Consider the following 19,250-nt stretch of genomic DNA (forward strand, 5'->3'; position numbering starts at 1 on the left):
TCCGCAACGGGAGAGGCCACAACAGTGAGAGGCCCGCGTACCGCAAAAAAAAAAAAAATAGTGTGGAGCAGACTAATCTGCTTAACACATTAACACATTGAGGTGGCTATTTTTTTCTCTGTTTCCTTGATTTCCCTTGAGCAATCTACTTGTACTAAATTGTTCACAGGTATCAGAATTAACCTTTCTCTGAAATTGTTCCAAAGGTAGCTCCCCACTGCCCAGAACTAATTTCTTATATGACAAGTAGCAGCCTAGCCAAATCCCCTTCATTCATAACTTTTCTTTCATCTCTCTTTTCTCTGGACTATGAAGCTAAGACTTTGACCTATTGGAAGAAACTTAGGCTCTAGAATAAGAAAGACTTGGACGTTTGACCGTGTCTGTCTTAAGTAGGTTATTGTTAGCGCACCAGTCATATCTTTCATCTGTATTAATTCATCCTTTAATAAATTCAGATCAAGCTGGCCCCTCTCCCCCCGGCCCCGAAAAAAAACCTCCTAGCAGGAGGTGATAATCTACACTGAAATAAAAAGGATGAATAAAGGTTTGCCAGGGGAAGAAGAGGGAAAGGAGTGTAGTGGTGAGGACATGAAGAATCTCTGAGAACCTGATGGCAAGAGAGAGCATGGTAAATTACAGGGACAGAAAGATGTTTTGTTTGAACTATACAGTGTGAGGGAGCTGGAAAATTTTAAGATGATACTGTAAAGGGTGGCAAAGGCCCGATCATATAGTAAGCCATATTGAGAATTTAGATTTTATTCTGAGACGTGGAAAATTATTGAAAGTTTTTTGGAGGGGTTTTTGTTGTTGTTGTTGTTCATTTGCTTTGTTATTAGGAGAGAAAAGAGCTTGTCTGGTTAGATTTGTTGGAGAACAATCCTGACAGCAGTTAACCATGTAGAGCTAACGTAAGCTAATATATTAAGTATGTGCTTCAAGAAATCTGATAATGCGTCTCTGTCTCTGATCTTTATTCCATGATACCCTCTAGTTTCTTAACCACCCCTCCCTATTCACAGTTCATTTTGCATCATCTCATTTTCTTACTCAATCTAGAGCCCTTGGACAGCTGTTTCAATAGTTCTTTTCTAAGATCTCTTGCATTTTTCAAAGACAAAGCAGGTGATAAAACACACTTGGTATACATATTAGCATTTTGGTATTTTTATCTTTTTTGTTGCTTTTATACATAGTTCTATAACATACATGTATGTTTATATATCGTTTAGTTTTTGCTTATCTTTCTAGTATATGCATTTTCCACTTTTCAAACTTAAAAAAAAAACCTCTACATAAATATTTGTATTGGACACGTAATATTCTGGCCAATGGGTCATCATTTACTTGACCAGTTTCCTAATGGTAGATATTTAGCATTCTGTTTTTCTTGCTATTAGAAAGAATGCTGCTATTTACCTAGAATTTACTAGATTAAAGGTTAAAATATTTTAGGTTTTTGATCATTGCTGTGTTGCCCTCCCCCGTAATTGGTATATTAATTTAAAGATATGCAGATTATGACTTGTTGAATGAGGAGGCACAAGCCACCCACTCGGGGTTGGCAAGTAGCTCCCTCAATTTCCAAGGGAAGTGAAAACCCCTGGGGTCATTTTGATTGAAGGCTCAATTTCACTACACTCAGAAAAAGGAAGTAAAGTCACAAGATTTATTATTTAGAGATCCCAGAAACGTCCCCGGGGGATGGGGGGGGTGCACAGTGAGCTGGGGGAAGAGCAGTCCTCTGCCCCAGTTCAAGAGATACAGTACAGGGTAGGAAGCAGCTCTTGTAAGGTGGTTGGGATGACAGTCACTTAACTTTTTACAGGCTCGACTCTTAAGTGCTTATTTTACAAGGTGCCCCAGGAAAAGCAAAGTGGGAACTTCTGGTGGTAATCCTAATTTGTGTCCTTATCTAAATGTCCAGACTCTGGGTATGTATAGGGTTGTCATACTGTAAAATGCTTAGGCAGCAACTCAGAATAGCTGTTTTCTCGTCGCAATTGCCAATTGCTGTCCCAAAGACAGCAGTACCAGTATGTGAATGTGACTATTTCCTAATGTCTTCCCCAGCACTGATTTTTTTTTTTTACTTTTTAAAAAACTGCTTGCTGTTTTAGTAATAAGCGTGGTATCACATTTTATTTTTATTTCTCAGTTATTATGTGGTTTACCATATTCCCATATACTTATCAATCCCCATGCTTCCTATCTTTTAATTCTCTTTGTGTCCTTTACCCACTTATCCATTGGGATATCTAAGTATTTTTCTTATCAATTTTATGAGCATTTGATTAACAATCTCCTTTACGTTTTTCTCTGTGAGTATTTTTATCAGGCTCATTGTTTGCAGCATAAGAAGTTTGGGATTGTGTATGACAAACCTATTGATGATTTCTTTGTGATTTTTTTTTTCATTTTATAATTAAAAATAGCCTTCCATCCAGAGATTTATATTCTTTTTTATTCTTCTGCTGGTTTTAAGACTTCCTTTTTTATATTATCTTTTTTAGTTCACTATGTAGGTGTATCACATGAAGTAAGTGTTAAATTGGACTGTTTTCAAATTTTCGCAGCATTGTTTTTTGAATCTTTCCCTTCCCCTTTGATTTTTTATTTTTTTCCTTCTAAAGTTAACAGTGTCTGAGAACGCACTACATGGTAGGTACTGTTCTAAGCACTTTACACGTACTAACTCATTTTTTTTTAACATCTTTATTGGAGTATAATTGCTTTGCAGTGGTGTGTTAGTTTCCGCTTTATAACAAAGTGAATCAGCTATACATATTCATATATCCCCGTATCCCCTCCCTCTTACGTCTCTCTCCCACCCTCCCTATCCCACCCCTCTAGGTGGACACAAAGCACCAAGCTGATCTCCCTGTGCTATGCAGCCCGCTAGCTATCTGTTTTACGTTTGGTAGTGTGTATATGTCAGTGCCCCTCTCTCACTTCGTCCCAGCTTACCCTTCCCCCTCCCCGTGTCCTCAAGCCCATTCTCTACGTCTGTGTCTTTATTCCTGACCTGCCCCTAGGTTCTTCAGAACCATTTTTTTATTTTTAGATTCCATATATATGTGTGTCTTAACTCATTTTTTCCTCACAACTACCCTGTGAGGAAATGGAGGCACAGAGAACTTCATATGTGTCCTGTGCTCTAATTGTGCTATCATTTCTATATTGTAGTTATCTTCCTTTCTATTTATATGCCACTACCATTCTGTCTTAAGTATTATAGCTGATGAAGAAAGGCTAAGATACTTCTTCTGTTTCTTCCTTTTTCTATTCATGCCTGTGTATTTTTCCAGATGGACTTGTGTTTTATTCTAACAAGAATCTCATTGGAATGTTTGTCAGAGTTGGCTTAATCCATAAATTATCTGGAATTAATCACATCTTTACAATATCAGTCAAGGTGTGTCTCCTGTGCTTAGCCTTTGTGCCTTTGTACATTCCAGGTGCTGAAAAAATACTTACTGAGTGAAAGAATAAGTGAATGGGGAGACCTTTGTTTATCGTCTCCATCAAGTCTTGGTTTATACTTCTCATTAATGGTTTTTAACTTTTCCCCATTTGGTCCTGCACATTTCATGTGAATGTTATTTCTTGGCATTATATATTTTAGTTTGTTGTTGCTGTCATGAATAGTATCCTTTTCCTGTAATTTTCTAATTATTTGTTGCCAGCATGTGAGAAAACCATTAATGTTTGCATATTTATTTTGTTGTTATTTAATTAAAGTTGTTCTTCTGAAGGCATTCCTGAGGAATCCTTTGGATAGATAATTATTTCACCTGTTAATAACAACCATTTTGGGTTTTTCCTATAATTTTATTTATATCTGTTGTTTTTTATTCTGGAATAATGTTTAAAAGATTGATGGTAACGGGCATTGTTGTTTTGATTCTGATTTTAATAGAAATATAATTTTTCACTTTTAAGCATGACATTTGCAATACATGGTATCATTCCTTATCTAGTTCTTACGATGTATTTCATAAGGAATAATCTTATAAAGGTTTTAAACTGACTTTTGTGTGACATTTTTGGTGTAAAGGAATTTGCTGTTGCTTCAGAACGTTGTTATGGAAGATTATTGAATAGCACATATTTGTCGTCTTTTAAGTTAGGCATAGAAGACATTTTCTCATTCTGCTGTGATAAGAGAATGTTTCTCTGACTTTCCTCTGGGTCCCCATCTCACTAACATCTGAACCTGAATCCTGGAGGGTGAAGGATCAGGGACTGAAGCAAAAAATATACTATTTCATTTTCTTGCTCTTAGAGTGTGGCGCTTGGGTGTTTACATATGTGGGAATTTCTCAAAGCACTGGGTTTGGACATACACATATAATAATACTAACAGCAAAATTACTGCGTGTAGAATGTGGGGAGCCAAGACACTGTGATAAGACTGTATATGAATTATGCCATTTATTCCTCAGGAAGAAATACCCACTATGAATAAGTTCTGCCAGCCCATATGACTTAGGGCATTGGTAAGTTGCCCAGCGTTGTACAGTTGAGAAGCGGCAGAGACAGGATTTAGGCCTGGAACATTTGACACCAGAGCACAATACCCTTCACCGCTATTTTACCCCTTATTGCGTTTGCTGTTGTGTTTGTGCTCTTACTTGAATTCTCTTGACTGGGGAGAAACAAAAGTTACTTGTAAAATGAAATCAAACCTTAGGGATGGATGGATGGATATATAACTTATGAGCTTGAGAGATAGGCACTGAGGATAATGCATTTTGAAATGTTTATGGAGCCCAGTAATACGGTAGTTCTTGTCTGAGAGGCAAATACTGCTCCCTCCTCCATCAGTAATGATACGAACACAATTTCCTTAGACGGAAGTATGTAATTACCATAAGGCTAGATAATACTTCTTTCTGAGGACTTAAGAGTATGTGTGGTTGACATATGTTGTACTTGTAAATTTACTGCATTTTTTTCTCTGCATCTTGCAGACACATCAGTAAGATTGGCATAATTTATAGGTGCTGCTAATGCTATAATACATAATTTCACTTTTTGGTCACTTTTCCTCATAGGATTTCTAAGACAGCATTGAATTTTTGGCACCCTCAGAGTGAAAGACAGTTACCTTTAAGAAACCTACTTTCTGTGCAGTTCTGTGTGTGGTTTTTTAAAGCAAGATGCAAGTATGTGGTAGATTAGGAAATATCTAAGCAATTAGCCTCTACCGTTGATGGTGAAGATACTAGATTGTTGATTGGGAGGGAGGAGAAACAGCTTGCCCATTTTCAAATCATTTAGGGGACTATTTCAAATAATTTCTTTTCTTCATGGTGAGATTCCCTCCTGACAATAGTGAGCCAGTTAGGTTTGCCAGGGCGGAAAAATGTTCAAGAGTCACTGTACTAAGTCAGTATAGGAGAGGACCTGCTTCATTGAAGCTTAAAAGTAATATTTCCATAAGCCTGCCCCTTAAAAAGAAAGAAAGAAAGAAAAAAGAAAGAGCACATTAGAAGGTTGTTACTTTTCTCTGTCTCTGAATGGAAATGCTTCCAAATGTGGAAAGAAATCTTAGTTTTAAAATTCCTTAGGAAGGAGCCCCCAAATTTCTATCTGTAGTCTTTTACCAACTCTAAGAATGCTTGAAATAGATTCTTCCTTATGTCTCACAAATTAAATTCCTCATTTGTCGCTCACCCATTTCAGTTATGCTGTCTTGCATTTTAATCTAGCCGTGTTTCTGGGCCTCTTTTTCTGACTCTTGGCTATTACTTATGTTTTTCTCCGATTCAAAAGATGGCTTACTTGTATATTTGTAGAAAATTCTCAGTTTTCTTCTATTTGAAGTCCCAGTGCAGTTTGGAGTGTCAAGATCTGTCCCATGGCCAGCTGTATTCCTATTGTCTGTTTTATTGGGTTCATCACCTGGTTGTAGCACCAAATGAATCCCAGCCTTCTTTCCCTTTCTCCTTTTCCTTCCCTTCCTTAGTACTGCCCTAGTTTGTTAGACCCCCATGATTTTATCCTGAAACTAATCTAATTTTTAACTTAGGTAAGTCAGATTCTAACATCTGATGTGCAAAAGATAAATTTCCCTCTCCTGCACATAGAAGGCTTTTAACTTTTTAAATATTTTAACATGTCTTTAAGCTTGAAATTTTTATTACATTTTTAATACTTTCCTTAAATACAAAAACCAATGCCATTAAACTTTACTTATTAAAATGCAAAGCCTAGTGTCTTCTAGCTTTTTGAAGAGCTTTTGTCCATTATATAATCTGTAAAGTAGCCAAGAGTTCCTCAGAAGCAGGACATCATTTAGATTTAAAACAATCATGGCTTGTGTGCAAAATAATGATGTGACATAACCATTCATGGGGAGGCAACCACAGTTTTACTCTACATAGTGACAGAACTCTTGGATACCTCCAGTATTATATTTGTCATAAAGACTTCACCAAGTTACCCTAGAACAAAAAAAGGTTAAGTCATTTTGATTCTACCAAGTAGATTAAGTTGGTATGACTAGAAAGCCAAATGACACAGTTATGAGCATAGACCTTTTATTTTTTCCCAGATGTTTGACAGTGTAAACATACATAAAATACATATTAAAGTTGAGATGCTTTATATTTTGTGCAGTAAATTGAAGCCTTAAAAAGAAAACATTTCATTTAAAAAAAAGAAACTCATTAGTTTTACTTCATTAAGACAGTAAAATAGCAGCAAGTACCAAGACATTGTGCACTTCTTTATTTAAGACGAGTTGCTTCATTTACATCAGTCAGAAATGTAAGACTGGCTTTCTTGAATACTTAATATAGCTTGAGTCACTGGTTAGATAGGGGCATATTTTTCCCAGCTCTACGTCAGGGAGGAGTTCTTTCATTAATTTCAGAAAATGCAGACCCTTAGCCAGCCAGCATGACCACAGCATTGAGCATTAAGAGAAACGAAGCATTTACTTCCCAAGCACTTGCCACAGAAGAAGGTAAGCGAGTCTTTACATTTGTCGTCGTCTCTTCCCTCCGTAAGTTAAGGGTTGTGCTTTGTTGAGGCATTTCAGAGAAATTAGTTGGCATGCCACTAGTAATACTTAGGGTCATGGGTGTTGGGGATGATTTTGTTGAGCTAGTGAGGCTTGTGTTTGTAACCATTCCATCTTGGAGGTGAATAGTTAGAGTTGCAGCTGCTGCTTCATGTGAATTGATCGTTTCTGTGGATGTATCTTCTGGATAGGGTACAAAAGCCTTGTCAGTGCTAGTAAAGGTGGTGTCTTTGCTTAGAGTGGCACCAAACGTTGCTTCCTTTGTTCGATATTGTTTGGGTATTTTGGTCACTTTGGATTGAGTTACCATACTCAGAGAGTTAATGGTGTCCACTGTCTGCATCCCACTTACAGTGAACAAGCTTGAGGTAAATCCAGAAGGTGTGGGGTATATGTTATGTTCCTTCAAAGGTGATATTTGGCTAGAACAGGGAGTCCCTATTACATGGGCTTTTGTTTCCATCATCCACTTCAGTAAGTAAGTAATGTTTTGTTTATGGTCACATGACCATCTGTTATTGTAAAGGGTTATCTCTTGCAACTGAAAGAGTCGGTCAAAAGCTTGATCTGGAATGAATGTGAACTTATTGTTGTGCAGGTAAAGATGTGTGAGATTTGTCAGGTTTATTAATGTTCCTGGAAGGATTTGTGTCAAGGAATTGTTAGACAGGTCCACAATATGTAGTTTGGAGGGCATGTTGGTTGGAACTGTCCAGAGTTTGTTACTGCTGAGGTTGAGAACCTCAAGACTTCTTAGTGTATTTTTAATGAGGACAACCTTTTCCAGCATATTCTTAGAAACATCCAGATATTTAAGGTTCCACTGATAAGCAGTATCAGATTTTTCAAGCAGTTTAATGTTGTTGTTAGCAGCAGACATGTTCCAGAGGGACCGAGGTAACTGAGCAGGCAAGCTTTCAAGCCTGTTGTTTGAAATGTCCAGGGTCCTCAGATTGGTGTACTGGGTTAACTGGTTATGCAGATCAGTAAAGTGGTTATAAGACAGATTTAAATGGATGATATTCTCTTGCAGTCCAGATGGTAATGTAGTCAGGTTTCTGCCTGAACAGTCCACATGCCTGTGCCTCTCGGTGCATATACATTGGAGAGGGCAAATGCATAAAATACCAGGTGTGAGAAACAGAAGGATGAACAGGCTGGGAGACATTTTCAATATCTGATATTCCATCAAAGCCTGGAAACAAACAGATACACCCTTCTTTTAATATGCAAATACAATTAGGCATCTGCATGGGTCAGTTAGCATTAGGCAAAATTTTCAATAAACCTCGTTGTTGTTGAGTTCTTTTATAATTGTTCCAGTGATTAAACTAACAAAGCTCCCCTTCATTTATAGTCCAAATGCTTAATCCTTCAATTGGGGCTATGTGATAGAGACTCTCTCCCCCTACTGTCTTCTGCATTTTCTCATTTATTTTCTCCCTTCTTTTACCATAGTCTTTCTTATTTATCTTCCCAGAATGTTGATATTATAAAATGGCATTCTCGGCAAATAAAGAGTTGGAATCTTAAGCTATTACTATTTTTGATAATATTCTTCCTTACTCAGATGGGAAAAAATGGCTGTCGTGTCTGTTTTGGTTGTTTGTTTTTTCTTGTTTTTTTTTTTGTTTGTTTGTTTTTCTTTTTCAGATCTCTGCAGTAATAAAATAGTCCATGTGTATGTAGGATGAGATTTTATTTAGAATTAAAACAATACTTTGAAATGCATCTTTGTCTTTTCAGGATAAATATATCCTTGCAAAACATTTTAAGGCACTTGAAAAATCTGACCAACACCATACCTTTAAATCTCACATTTTATAAAGTGATTTCTTTTCTGTATATTTCAGAGCCGATTCTAAAGGAAAACAATGTGTATATTTACAAAGTGAATGAATATTAGAAAGAAATCCCTCAACTGACACTGCAGCAAATTTCTGGTGCATGCACTTGCTATTGAATATATATTCAATCCTAACGTTGACTTTCTCTTAAGAAAAGAAAAAAGAAAAAATTCCGAAGTTGATTTTTTACTGATTTAAATAACAGCTTACCATAGTGTTGTCTTCTACATCAGCATTTCATTTTCTCCGGGAAACTTAAGCTTAAAGGTCGCCTTGTTCTGGAAAGTAGGAACCGCTTCTGGCTGTGGGCTGTGCTTGCCTGCTCAGCTGCATTGTGTTGCTGTGAGCTGAAGCTCTGCAACCACCTGATCAGTACCACATAGGAGGACTGCAGAGCTGTCATTGGTGCTGACTCAAATTTATTGCAAGAGGTGAACACGCAACAGAATGGACCAAAAGAAATTTTTTTTTAATTTCGTGTTGAGCGTACCCATATATCTCAGATTTGCTGTAGGATGGAAAACCTCGTGCACGCTAGACCTGGCCTTTACTCATCCCTGTGTATTTGAGCTTAGGCTCCACATTTTAACATTCACCTCGTGAAGAATTTGTGGCTCTTTTTAATACGCCTACTCTTCATTCATTTTATACATTGAAAAATGTTGAAAATGAATTTGACCTTCCTTGTGGATGGTTTTCTAAGATATTAGTTTAACTATTTTTAACTCTGCCTTTTTATTTTTTCTAAAATGGTACAATTGTCTTATCGCTTTTTTAAATAACATATTACAATCTGTTTGATTTTTTTTTATGTACCCCCCCCCGCCAAATATGGTGATTATTATATACAGTCAGGTTTTCAAACTTATCAACCACCTAACTGTTCATCTTTTGGACAAGTACAAAAGTACTTAAATATGATTATTTTGTTTTTATCTTTCTGATACAAAGGATTGTTTGACCCAGGCTATGCACAAACAAGGCTACATTTTTTTAATGAGCATCTAATTCTTTTAATTATCAGTTCATGTAGTAAAGTAAATGTATTTTGTTTTATGTCTTTTGGGTTAAGGATTTTTTTCTTCATGAAATTACTTTGGTCAGTGGATATGAATATTGTTGTCTCCAGAGACATCTTTGGTACTATATGAATGACCATTTATTTGATTTTATGTTTTAAAAATAATAGCACAAATTTTAGTTGATTTCTTCAGAGTGTTTCACATTTTATCTTACTGAGAAAACACTTTACATTGTTTTTAAATTACATGAAATAATGTAAAAGGGAAAACTTTCATTAGGGCCTTTATAAAATAAGACCAGAGTTATGACAGCTTCTGCTCCACTCTTTAGTGGATTGATTGTGTAAATAATCTGTTAAAACTTGAATCTAATTTCTAGAATAGCCAGTTTACCTTAGAAAAGAAAACAAAGTCGTGACATTTTCTTTACCAAATTGTTACCACTTAAAAACCAGCAATTATTGGCTCGTTACATGTAAGGAAAATCTCTTTATGCCTATTTACTAAATCCTTTGTTTTTCTCTAAATTACATTTGCTATTGTTTTACCCCAAATTTTACCCTAAATAGAATTTACTGTATTGAAAATTGAAGTTTATTTTCTTAGAAAAGAAACTATACTCTAGGAGTCATCTTTTGTATGAGATTAATGTTCCTCGAAAAGTACCTACATTTTAAGAAGTCTGAAGTGTTAGAAATTTACTATTGATTAGGTACTTTATTCCCACTTTACTTTGAGGGTTCAGCCTTGGACTCTTAATAAGATTCTTTCTATGGATTTCAGAAGCTAGTTGTCAATCTTAGTGCTTAAAAATAATGTGTTAAAAATACAACATTCAGCAATATTGTTGTGGAAATAAGGAATGATTGTTTTGACATTTAACTTTCTTCTGTTTCAGCTTCTGTGTATGTTAAACTTCAAGGGATGTGACTGAGGGTCAATTTACCAAACACTTAAATCTCTCCTTTTAATTTTAGTAAGTCTCATTACATCCACGTGGAAGTAGAGTTCTCCAGTTCCATTATACTTATTGGTGTTTTTGTTTGAAAGAAAGAACATGTTATTTCTTTATGGATCATATGAATTTGGGTTTAGGCTGTATCGAGATCAGATTTTGTAGCATAGAATAGAAAATTCCAATATAATAGTAGTGGCAACATTTCTTATTTCAAGTTTGGGGACATACCAAATTGCTTCTGTTATTCAAAGACTATTGTAAAATTCTCAAACAGAAAAAGAGGGTGGAAGTATTGCCTACAGCCATACCTCCCTGAATGTGCCAGATACTCGTCTAATCTCAGAAGCTAAGCGGGGTCAGGCCTGGTTAGTACTTGGATGGGAGAAAAAGGGGGGAGTACATTTTAGTGTACTTGAATCGTAACCATCTGTCCTTATGATTTTAGAAGTTCTCATGAAATACAATAATAGTATATTACATTACTCAAAAAAAAGAATAATTTTTTGTAGGCTTAAGTGTTTGTTACAACTTATTTTAGATGTTATTCAGACACATTACATTTTAGATAAAGTCAGATATTCTAGACTAAGCAGTAAATTAACTTACATATTCTTTTGTGAAGCACACCGTTCTAGGTTGCATTACCCCAACATTGTGAAAGGTATAACAAATTACCTGCCAGGGCACAACTATCCCATATTAAATCAACAGTTTGGAAACCCAATCAGTTTATCTTTGTTACTTAAGTTGATAACATTTGTTGTGCTTATTTGAGAGTAAAAGTATTATAGTCTCTATTTTTGGTAATATAGTTGGCTATTCAGACTGAATTTACTGCTGAAAACAGCTAAGAGTACTGAATAAAGTATTTTAAAAGCATGGAAGAACTGACAAGATAGAAATTATCAGGTCAAAATTCAAGTGAATCAATCCTTTCTCCTACCTCACCACCCTTTTTCCCCCGTGTCACGGGCTTGTTGCCAAAACTCAGTCACTTGTTCCCTAGAATGTCCCTCATCTGGATTTATCTGTTTGCTTCCTTGTGAAGATTTAATTTGTTCCTCTATCCCCTATATTTCCTATAAATGGTTTCTAACAGCATTAACATAATTACTTATTTGTATCATCCTACAATAGTTTCAAAATAAAACCAGTATTGCTACAGATACTTAGATTACAGACTACTGAGTAAAGTTTAAGACTCTTTGCAGCCTTATTTGTTTTTTTTTTTTTTTTTTTTTTCCCCTTTGTGGTACGCGGGCCTCCCCCTGCTGCGGCCTCTCCCGTTGCGGGGCACAGGCTCCGGACGCGCAGGCCCAGCGGCCATGGCTCACGGGCCCAGCCGCTCCGCGGCACGTGGGATCCTCCCAGACCGGGGCGCGAACCCGGTTCCCCTGCATCGGCAGGCGGACGTTTTTTGTTTGTTTGTTTGTTTTTTCCCCTTTGTGGTACGCGGGCCTCCCCCTGCTGCGGCCTCTCCCGTTGCGGGGCACAGGCTCCGGACGCGCAGGCCCAGCGGCCATGGCTCACGGGCCCGGCCGCTCCGCGGCACGTGGGATCCTCCCAGACCGGGGCGCGAACCCGGTTCCCCTGCATCGGCAGGCGGACGCGCAACCACTGCGCCACCAGGGAAGCCCCTGTTCTTAGAATACATTTCACTAAGGATATGTAATCAATTCTGTGTCCTAATGTACCTTGAAATAATTGTTTTCTCTATATTTTTATCACCAACTTTACATAAATTTAGCTTCATTTGTTTCAGTTACTTATCAGTTTTTAGGGACTGCTTTAGTCAAAACTGTATAACAAGGTATATTCAGGGAAATCTTGCTTCTCTATCCCCTCCACCCTGCTCCCTTCCTCCTCTTATTGGTGACTATTTTTATTAGCTTTTGGTTGTATCTTAACAGTATTTCTTTTTGAAAAAGGACAAAAATATGTATGTATGTATCATATGTTCTTATCCACGCCTCTCCTCATATAAAAGGTTGCTTACTAAGTAGACTGCTACACATCTTCTTCTTTTTTTCTTAATAATATATCTTGAAGATCACTCCATGTCAGCATATAGGGATATTTCACATTTATTTCATGATGCATAGTACTCCATTTGGGAGTGTACTATGGTTTATTAACCAGTGCCCCTGTTGATGGACATCTGGATTGTTTCCAGACTTTTGCTGTTACAGATAATGCCACAGTGAATACCCTTGCGCCTAAGTAATTTTATATTTTGTCCAATGAGTCTTTGAAAAAAATTTCTGTAAGTAGGATTGCTGAGTAAAACGGTAAGTGCGTTTGGAATTTTTCTGGATATTACCAAATACCGACTATACCATTTCGCAGTTCCACCAGCAGTATATCAGGGTGTCTAGTTCTGTAGAGCCTCACCGTAGACTTTGTTGCCGAACTTTTGGATTTATTTCCATCTGATGGGTAATAGTATCTCAGTTTAATTTTAAATGCATCTTTCTTATTATAAGAAAAGTTGTATACTTTATATATGTTTTTAAGGATCATTTAAATTTTTCTTCTGTGACTGTCTTTTATAGGTTTTGCATGTTTTTTCTAGTGTGTTGTGGGTATCCCCCCCGCAATCTGTATTTAGGTTTTTTAAACTTTAGGGATATTAGCCCTTTGTCTTAACTTAAGTTGCACTTTTTTTTCCCCAGTTTGTCCTTTGTCTTTTGACAGAGGTATGTTTTTTCTTTTTTAACGGTGTTTGTTTGTTTTACATTTAAAAGTTTTATGTAATTGGACTTCCTTTTTTTTTTTTTTTTTTAATTAATGCTTCTGGATTTCAAGTCTCAACTAGGAAGGTTTGTCCCACTTTCAGATTATAAAGGAATTCACTCATATTTCTTCTTTTTTTTTTTTTTTTTTTTTTTTGTGGTATGCGGGCCTTCCTCTGTTGTGGCCTCTCCCGTTGCGGAGCACAGGCTCCGGACGCGCAGGCTCAGCGGCCATGGCTCACGGGCCCAGCCGCTCCGCGGCATGTGGGATCCTCCCATACCGGGGCGCGAACCCGGTTCCCCTGCATCGGCAGGCGGACGCGCAACCACTGCGCCACCAGGGAAGCCCTTCTATTTTTTTATATAATTTTATATACTTTCATGTTTTATATTTATATCTCTGATTTATTTGGTGTTTATTCTAATGTAGTGTGAAGTATAGATCCAGTTTCATCTTTTTCCAAGTACCTATCCAGTTGTCCCAATACTGATTTGAGATTTGAGTCTGTTTCTGGACTTTCCACTCTGTACCATTGATCTGTCTAATCATGTACTAATATCGCAGTGTTTTACTTATAGGTGCCCATATATTTTGCTACTTTACTTTTTGTTCAGAACTAGGTAATAACAACAATTAGAGTCACTCTCATCTAATTCATTGTGTTGCCCACCACCAACACCAAATGGAATACATGTGTGATAAATTTATGTTGCAATGTGTGAGGTAGGTGCTCTTTGGTCCTATGTTAGTGAAAAGAATGCTGAACCAGGAGTCAGGGAACAAACTCAGCTTTCACTACCACTTCTAAGCAAGTCACTTACTCTCTCTGGGCCTGTTTTCTCAGCACTTAACAAATAAAAGGAGCTGAAATAGATGGTCTTGTGGGTTGTTCTGAATCTGGTTAATGGGATCTGGTAAGAGCACCACTGGTGTGTAGTATGTAGTTCAGTCTACCTTTTATTCCCCTGTGCCTTGTCCTTTTGCCGTAGTCATGAAATAAACTTTCTCTTCTGAATCCTGCTTCTTTAGTCTTTTCTGTAGGTTTTTCTTTGTTCCAGCATTTTCTTTTCTCCTGTGTTTCTTTAGCTTGCATTTCTTTCTGCTGATTAGGCAAGGATTGCCACTGTTTGGCTGCTCAGCTTCCACTGACCTCAGTGGGGAAAAATCGCATTCAGTAAATAGGAATTACTTTCCCCCCCTGGCAGAGAATTTCTTGAAGAACAAAAAGCAGCTGCTGACAGGAGTCTGTTCTTCTGTTGTACAAAGAACAGAAGGAGAAAAGCTGCCTCTGTAGTCTTTGAAGAAATCAGACACGACTATGACCAGGTCATCAGCTCTTTGATTTGTCTGTGAGGGTTGGTATTTCCCAATACTTCTCCTTCAAGAGGTCAGGAAAGAAAGTGATGAAAAAGAAGAGCAAAAGTGTGGAAAGAGCCCGTTAGGTAACAATCCTATATGTAAAACAAGAAAGGTTATGATGATTTAAGGCATGTCAAAGTCTTGACCAAATATAAAAACTTTATACCTTATTTACCCTAACTAGAATACTTAAAATTCAAACGAATAAGAGGAAATTCTTAACCTCCTAATTGTTGCTAAATAAATTAACCTCAAAAATGGTAATTTTGAAAAATACATGAAAGAACTTTTTAATGTGGAAGACAGGAAAACCAATGTAATATGACAATAAACATCATGCTTATTCAAGAAAAATAAGAAGTGCAAAGGAAGTGTGTCTGCAGATAAAAAGTTTTTTAAGAGTCAGTAAGGGACTCCTTAAAAGATTTAAAGAGAAACATTGTATATAAAATTTCAATGTCCAAAAGTCTGCTAGTTTTTATTAAGATGGAGCTTTATTGGTTTCTTGAACACCAATGCTGCCAGTAAATACTATATTTTATTCTGAAAAATCCCAGAGCTATGAGAGGTTCTCCAAGGGTAGGTTACCACTATGGCCTCCGTCTTTCATTCTAGGTGACTGTCCCCCGAGTTCGGGTGGGGTAAGACGGGAGAATGTGCACTTTTGGGCAGAGGAGCACTTCTGCGGGCATGGGCTGGCATCTCCCCAAGGATCAGCCGGTGGACTCTCTCCGTCTTAACTTTGACAAAGATTGGGCCCGCCCCTACTCTGATAACTCAGATTTATCACTTGTCAGGTAATGAATAAATGATAAAATTGTGTGTAAGAAAGGTAGTTAAGAGTTTTTTAAAGTTGAGAACCATCTGTATTTTGATACAATCCTTTTTTTCTGAAAAAAGTCATCCGAATTTGGAATGAAGCCATAGAGGTTTGGTTTTTCGTTTGTTTTTTCTTTTATAAGATTTCATTTTTGGGGGGTGCTTGAGACATATAAAGAAACTTTGGGAATTCCCTGGCAGTCCAGTGGTTAGGACTCCACACTTTCACTGCTGAGGGCCCGGGTTCAATCCCTGGTCACGGAACTAGGATCCCGCAAGCTGTGCAGCACAGCCAAAAAAAAAAGAAGAAACTTTTTAAAGTGGCCAGTTCTAAAATTTGTGTTCCCCCAACAAGATAGGAAAATGTCTACATTTTATGGTGTGTGCTCATATTTTTTTCAGAGTAAATGTCCCTAACTCAGCCCCCCAATTTGATGCTTTAATATGTTTGTCTCACAGTTTCCAATGAGAGCTAAAAGGAAATTTATTCTCAAATAGACATGCATTTTAATCTCTCATCCCCACAAACTTGGAATATTTATTTAATACCCAAGGTATTAATTTAAAACTTACAGTTTTGTTTAAAACTTGGAGTATATATTTAAGTTCTCTCACACACACTCTCTCTCAAACTTTGAAATGGAAAAATAAAATTTTATTTATTCAGGGTAACTTTATAACCAGCTTTTCAGGAAAAAACTATCTATTGGGTAATAATAAGCATATATAGATTGCTTGTTTCCAAAATGGCTAAGTTATTGATACACATACCAGCCACATATGTAAAATGTACTGTACATTAAAGTTAGGGCCTATAGCCAGTAAATAGACCACTGTTATATAATTTTTTTTAAAAGTTCCACTTACTCAGATAGGCTTTGAGCAGATTTCAGGTAGTTCCTGAATAAAAATCAAAATTGGCTACCAATTGCCATTTAATGTATTTCATCACATGAAGAAAAACAAAAGATTGGAGTCCTTTGAGAAGAATAGAAAATCAGCTAAAAAGCAAGTAGTAGTTATAACAGTTCTGCAGGTGGGGGTGGCAGGGACTCATTGAGATTTTGATCAGAGTCAGGAGGACTAGGGAACTGCTGACACTGGATCTCCTGGTTTTTCATAAAATCTCCTGGAGGCAGGGTCAAGTTAAGTGAGTCAGGGGGAGGTGGAAATGACTGTTTGAACTCAGAATCATGATCTTCACAGACTTGATTGAGGCAGTCCAGAGATGGTGGGAGATTGGTGGAATCATTTGGAGGAGGAGATACAGTTGTCACTGTGGATCTGTCAGATTGGTTACTCTCCTGTCCTTCCAAATCAAGAGGGGGAGGAGGCGGTGGAGGCGGATCTGCATCATCTGAAGAGGAAACAGCAGTGCCAATTGTTGATCCATCAGCACTATCTTCTGATGTGCCATTTGCTTGATCTTTTATTTTCTCTGTTTTGGGAGTGTTAGAATCTTCAATGTTTTCGTTTGATTCAAACAACTTAATTTCTAAGTCATCTGCTAAAAGTGTGCTTTTGCTTGGTTTCCAGGCCATAAGTGAAACAATTGATGTACGTTTTGGGAACACTTCATTTTCTCTAATGTTATCCAGACGTACGTCAGGGGTTTCACCATCAGCAAATGGAGACCTACCTGCCCAATTTTGATCATGTAACACTGGTTTTCGCAAGCATTTCCACAATACAATCACGATTATAGCTACCACCATAGAAGTCAGAACTAAACCAATTAATATGGCCGCTATTGAATTAGAATTGGTTTTCTGTGGGCTCTTGTTTTTAGTGGTAGTTTCTAGGTTGAATCCTGGTGTACCCCTAGGTGAACTTCTGACAGTTGGTGTTGGTTTTATGGATAGATTATGAACGGTTGGTGGTATTGATTTTCTAGAGGAGGTGTGGATAGATGATGGTTGTTGGGTGGGAGTATAGACAGATGGTGGTGGTTGTCTGGTAGAAGAATGGGCAGATGTTGATCGTTGTCTGGCAGAGGTGAACACAGGTAGTGCTGTTCCTTGGGAGGAGGTGTTGGCCATTGGTATTGGTTTTCTGGTGACATTATAGGCAAGTGGTTGTCCAGCAGAAGTATGTGCTGCTGGTTTCCCAGAAGACACATAGACAGCTGGTGTTGGTTGTCCAGCAGAAGCTTCAGCAGTTGTTATTGGTTGTCCAGAAGAAAGGTTGTTGAATTGTGTTGATTGACCCGAAGGATTCTCTGTTGTGCTTTGAGAATTAGCTGAGACATATGGCCTTGATGATCTAAATAAAGTAGACTGTGGTTGCTTCTCTGTTGTAGTTGCTTCTGTCTCTGAGAAAAAAGTAATGTTCAGATGTCCACAAAACAAAATTATGGTGAAATATTTGGGGTCCATTTCAGAATGCTTCCTCTTTACTAGTAGTTTTATAATAAAAGAAAGAAAGACAATTAGGTATCATTTACCATCTGGCATAAAGTAGGTAGGTACTTGATAAGTATTTATCTTTCCTAATTTAGACTTGATACACTATAGGCTAATGTGACCAACTCTTAAATATACTCTAGGGCTTCCCTGGTGGCGCAGTGGTTGCACGTCCGCCTGCCGATGCAGGGGACCCGGGTTCGCGCCCCGGTCTGGGAGGATCCCACATGCCGCGGAGCGGCTGGGCCCGTGAGCCATGGCCGCTGAGCCTGCGCGTCCGGAGCCTGTGCTCCGCAACGGGAGAGGCCACAACAGAGGGAGGCCCGCATACCACACACACACACACAAAATATATATATATATACTCTAATTTATCATATAACATTTGGAATTCATAGGCGGTGATCTCTCTTAATTCTTTCATAAGATCTGTACTTGGCCCTGCTGCCCCTGTAGGTTTATTACATTACAGTCCTTCGTTTCACAGTCATACATCTCAAATGCATAGGCTCTGTATGCTGGTACCATGTGCATGCTACTTTTTCCTCTGTTTACTACTGGAAATACATTGATCCTGCTGCCTCGAAGGACACCAGTAACCGTCTGTTACCTAATCCAGTGGTCTTTTCTTTCTCTTTTTTTCCTCTCTTGATCACATTTGACACTGTTGATTACTCCTTCACTGCTATTCGAGTAGCGCTTTGTAGTCATCTTTCTTTCATGCTCATCTCACTAGCTCCTGTCTTTCTCTTGCATCCTAAATATGGTACTTGATAACTTGATATGTATTCTGTCCTCACTCTTAACTACTTTTCTTAATCCTGAATCTGTAAGGTTTCAGCTCTTACCTTTATGCTCTAACTCCCAAACCTGTATATCCAGCCTAAATTTCCTTAATTCTTGTTCCAGCTCTGTGACTTCCTGGTGGACATTTCCATTATATATCTCACTATCAGCAAATTGAACATATTAAAAACAGAATTCGGGCTTCCCTGGTGGTGCAGTGGTTGAGAGTCCACCTGCCGAAGCAGGGGACACGGGTTCGTGCCCCGGTCCGGGAGGATCCCACGTGCCGCG

General features: G+C 37.8%; 3 protein-coding genes across 9 annotated transcripts in view; 1 reads left to right on the forward strand and 2 right to left on the reverse strand.

The window, feature by feature from the left end:
• Window positions 1-19,250, forward strand: part of NF1 (neurofibromin 1) — a 276,759-nt gene that overhangs the window by 192,368 nt on the left and 65,141 nt on the right. The gene's annotated exons all lie outside the window — the stretch shown is intronic.
• On the reverse strand, window positions 6,897-8,819 carry OMG (oligodendrocyte myelin glycoprotein). The gene has a single exon (XM_007121324.3). It carries the CDS (start codon window positions 8,220-8,222, stop codon window positions 6,897-6,899), a length of 1,326 nt encoding a protein of 441 aa, XP_007121386.2. The 5' UTR covers window positions 8,223-8,819.
• Window positions 16,509-19,250, reverse strand: part of EVI2B (ecotropic viral integration site 2B) — a 9,081-nt gene continuing 6,339 nt past the window's right edge. Inside the window, exon 2 of the mRNA XM_007121325.4 lies at window positions 16,509-18,166. Coding sequence (XP_007121387.2) covers window positions 16,791-18,146 — 1,356 coding nt within the window. The 5' untranslated portion in view covers window positions 18,147-18,166 and the 3' untranslated portion in view covers window positions 16,509-16,790. The remainder of the gene's footprint in view (window positions 18,167-19,250) is intronic.

The sequence above is a fragment of the Physeter macrocephalus genome, chromosome 14 (genome assembly GCF_002837175.3).
Source record: "Physeter macrocephalus isolate SW-GA chromosome 14, ASM283717v5, whole genome shotgun sequence".
Taxonomy (NCBI): Eukaryota; Metazoa; Chordata; class Mammalia; order Artiodactyla; family Physeteridae; genus Physeter; species Physeter macrocephalus.

Coding starts and splice junctions, on each gene's coding strand:
- OMG (XM_007121324.3), bottom strand. CDS start 8,222: ATGGAATATCAGATATTGAAAATGTCTCCCAGCCTGTTCATCCTTCTG.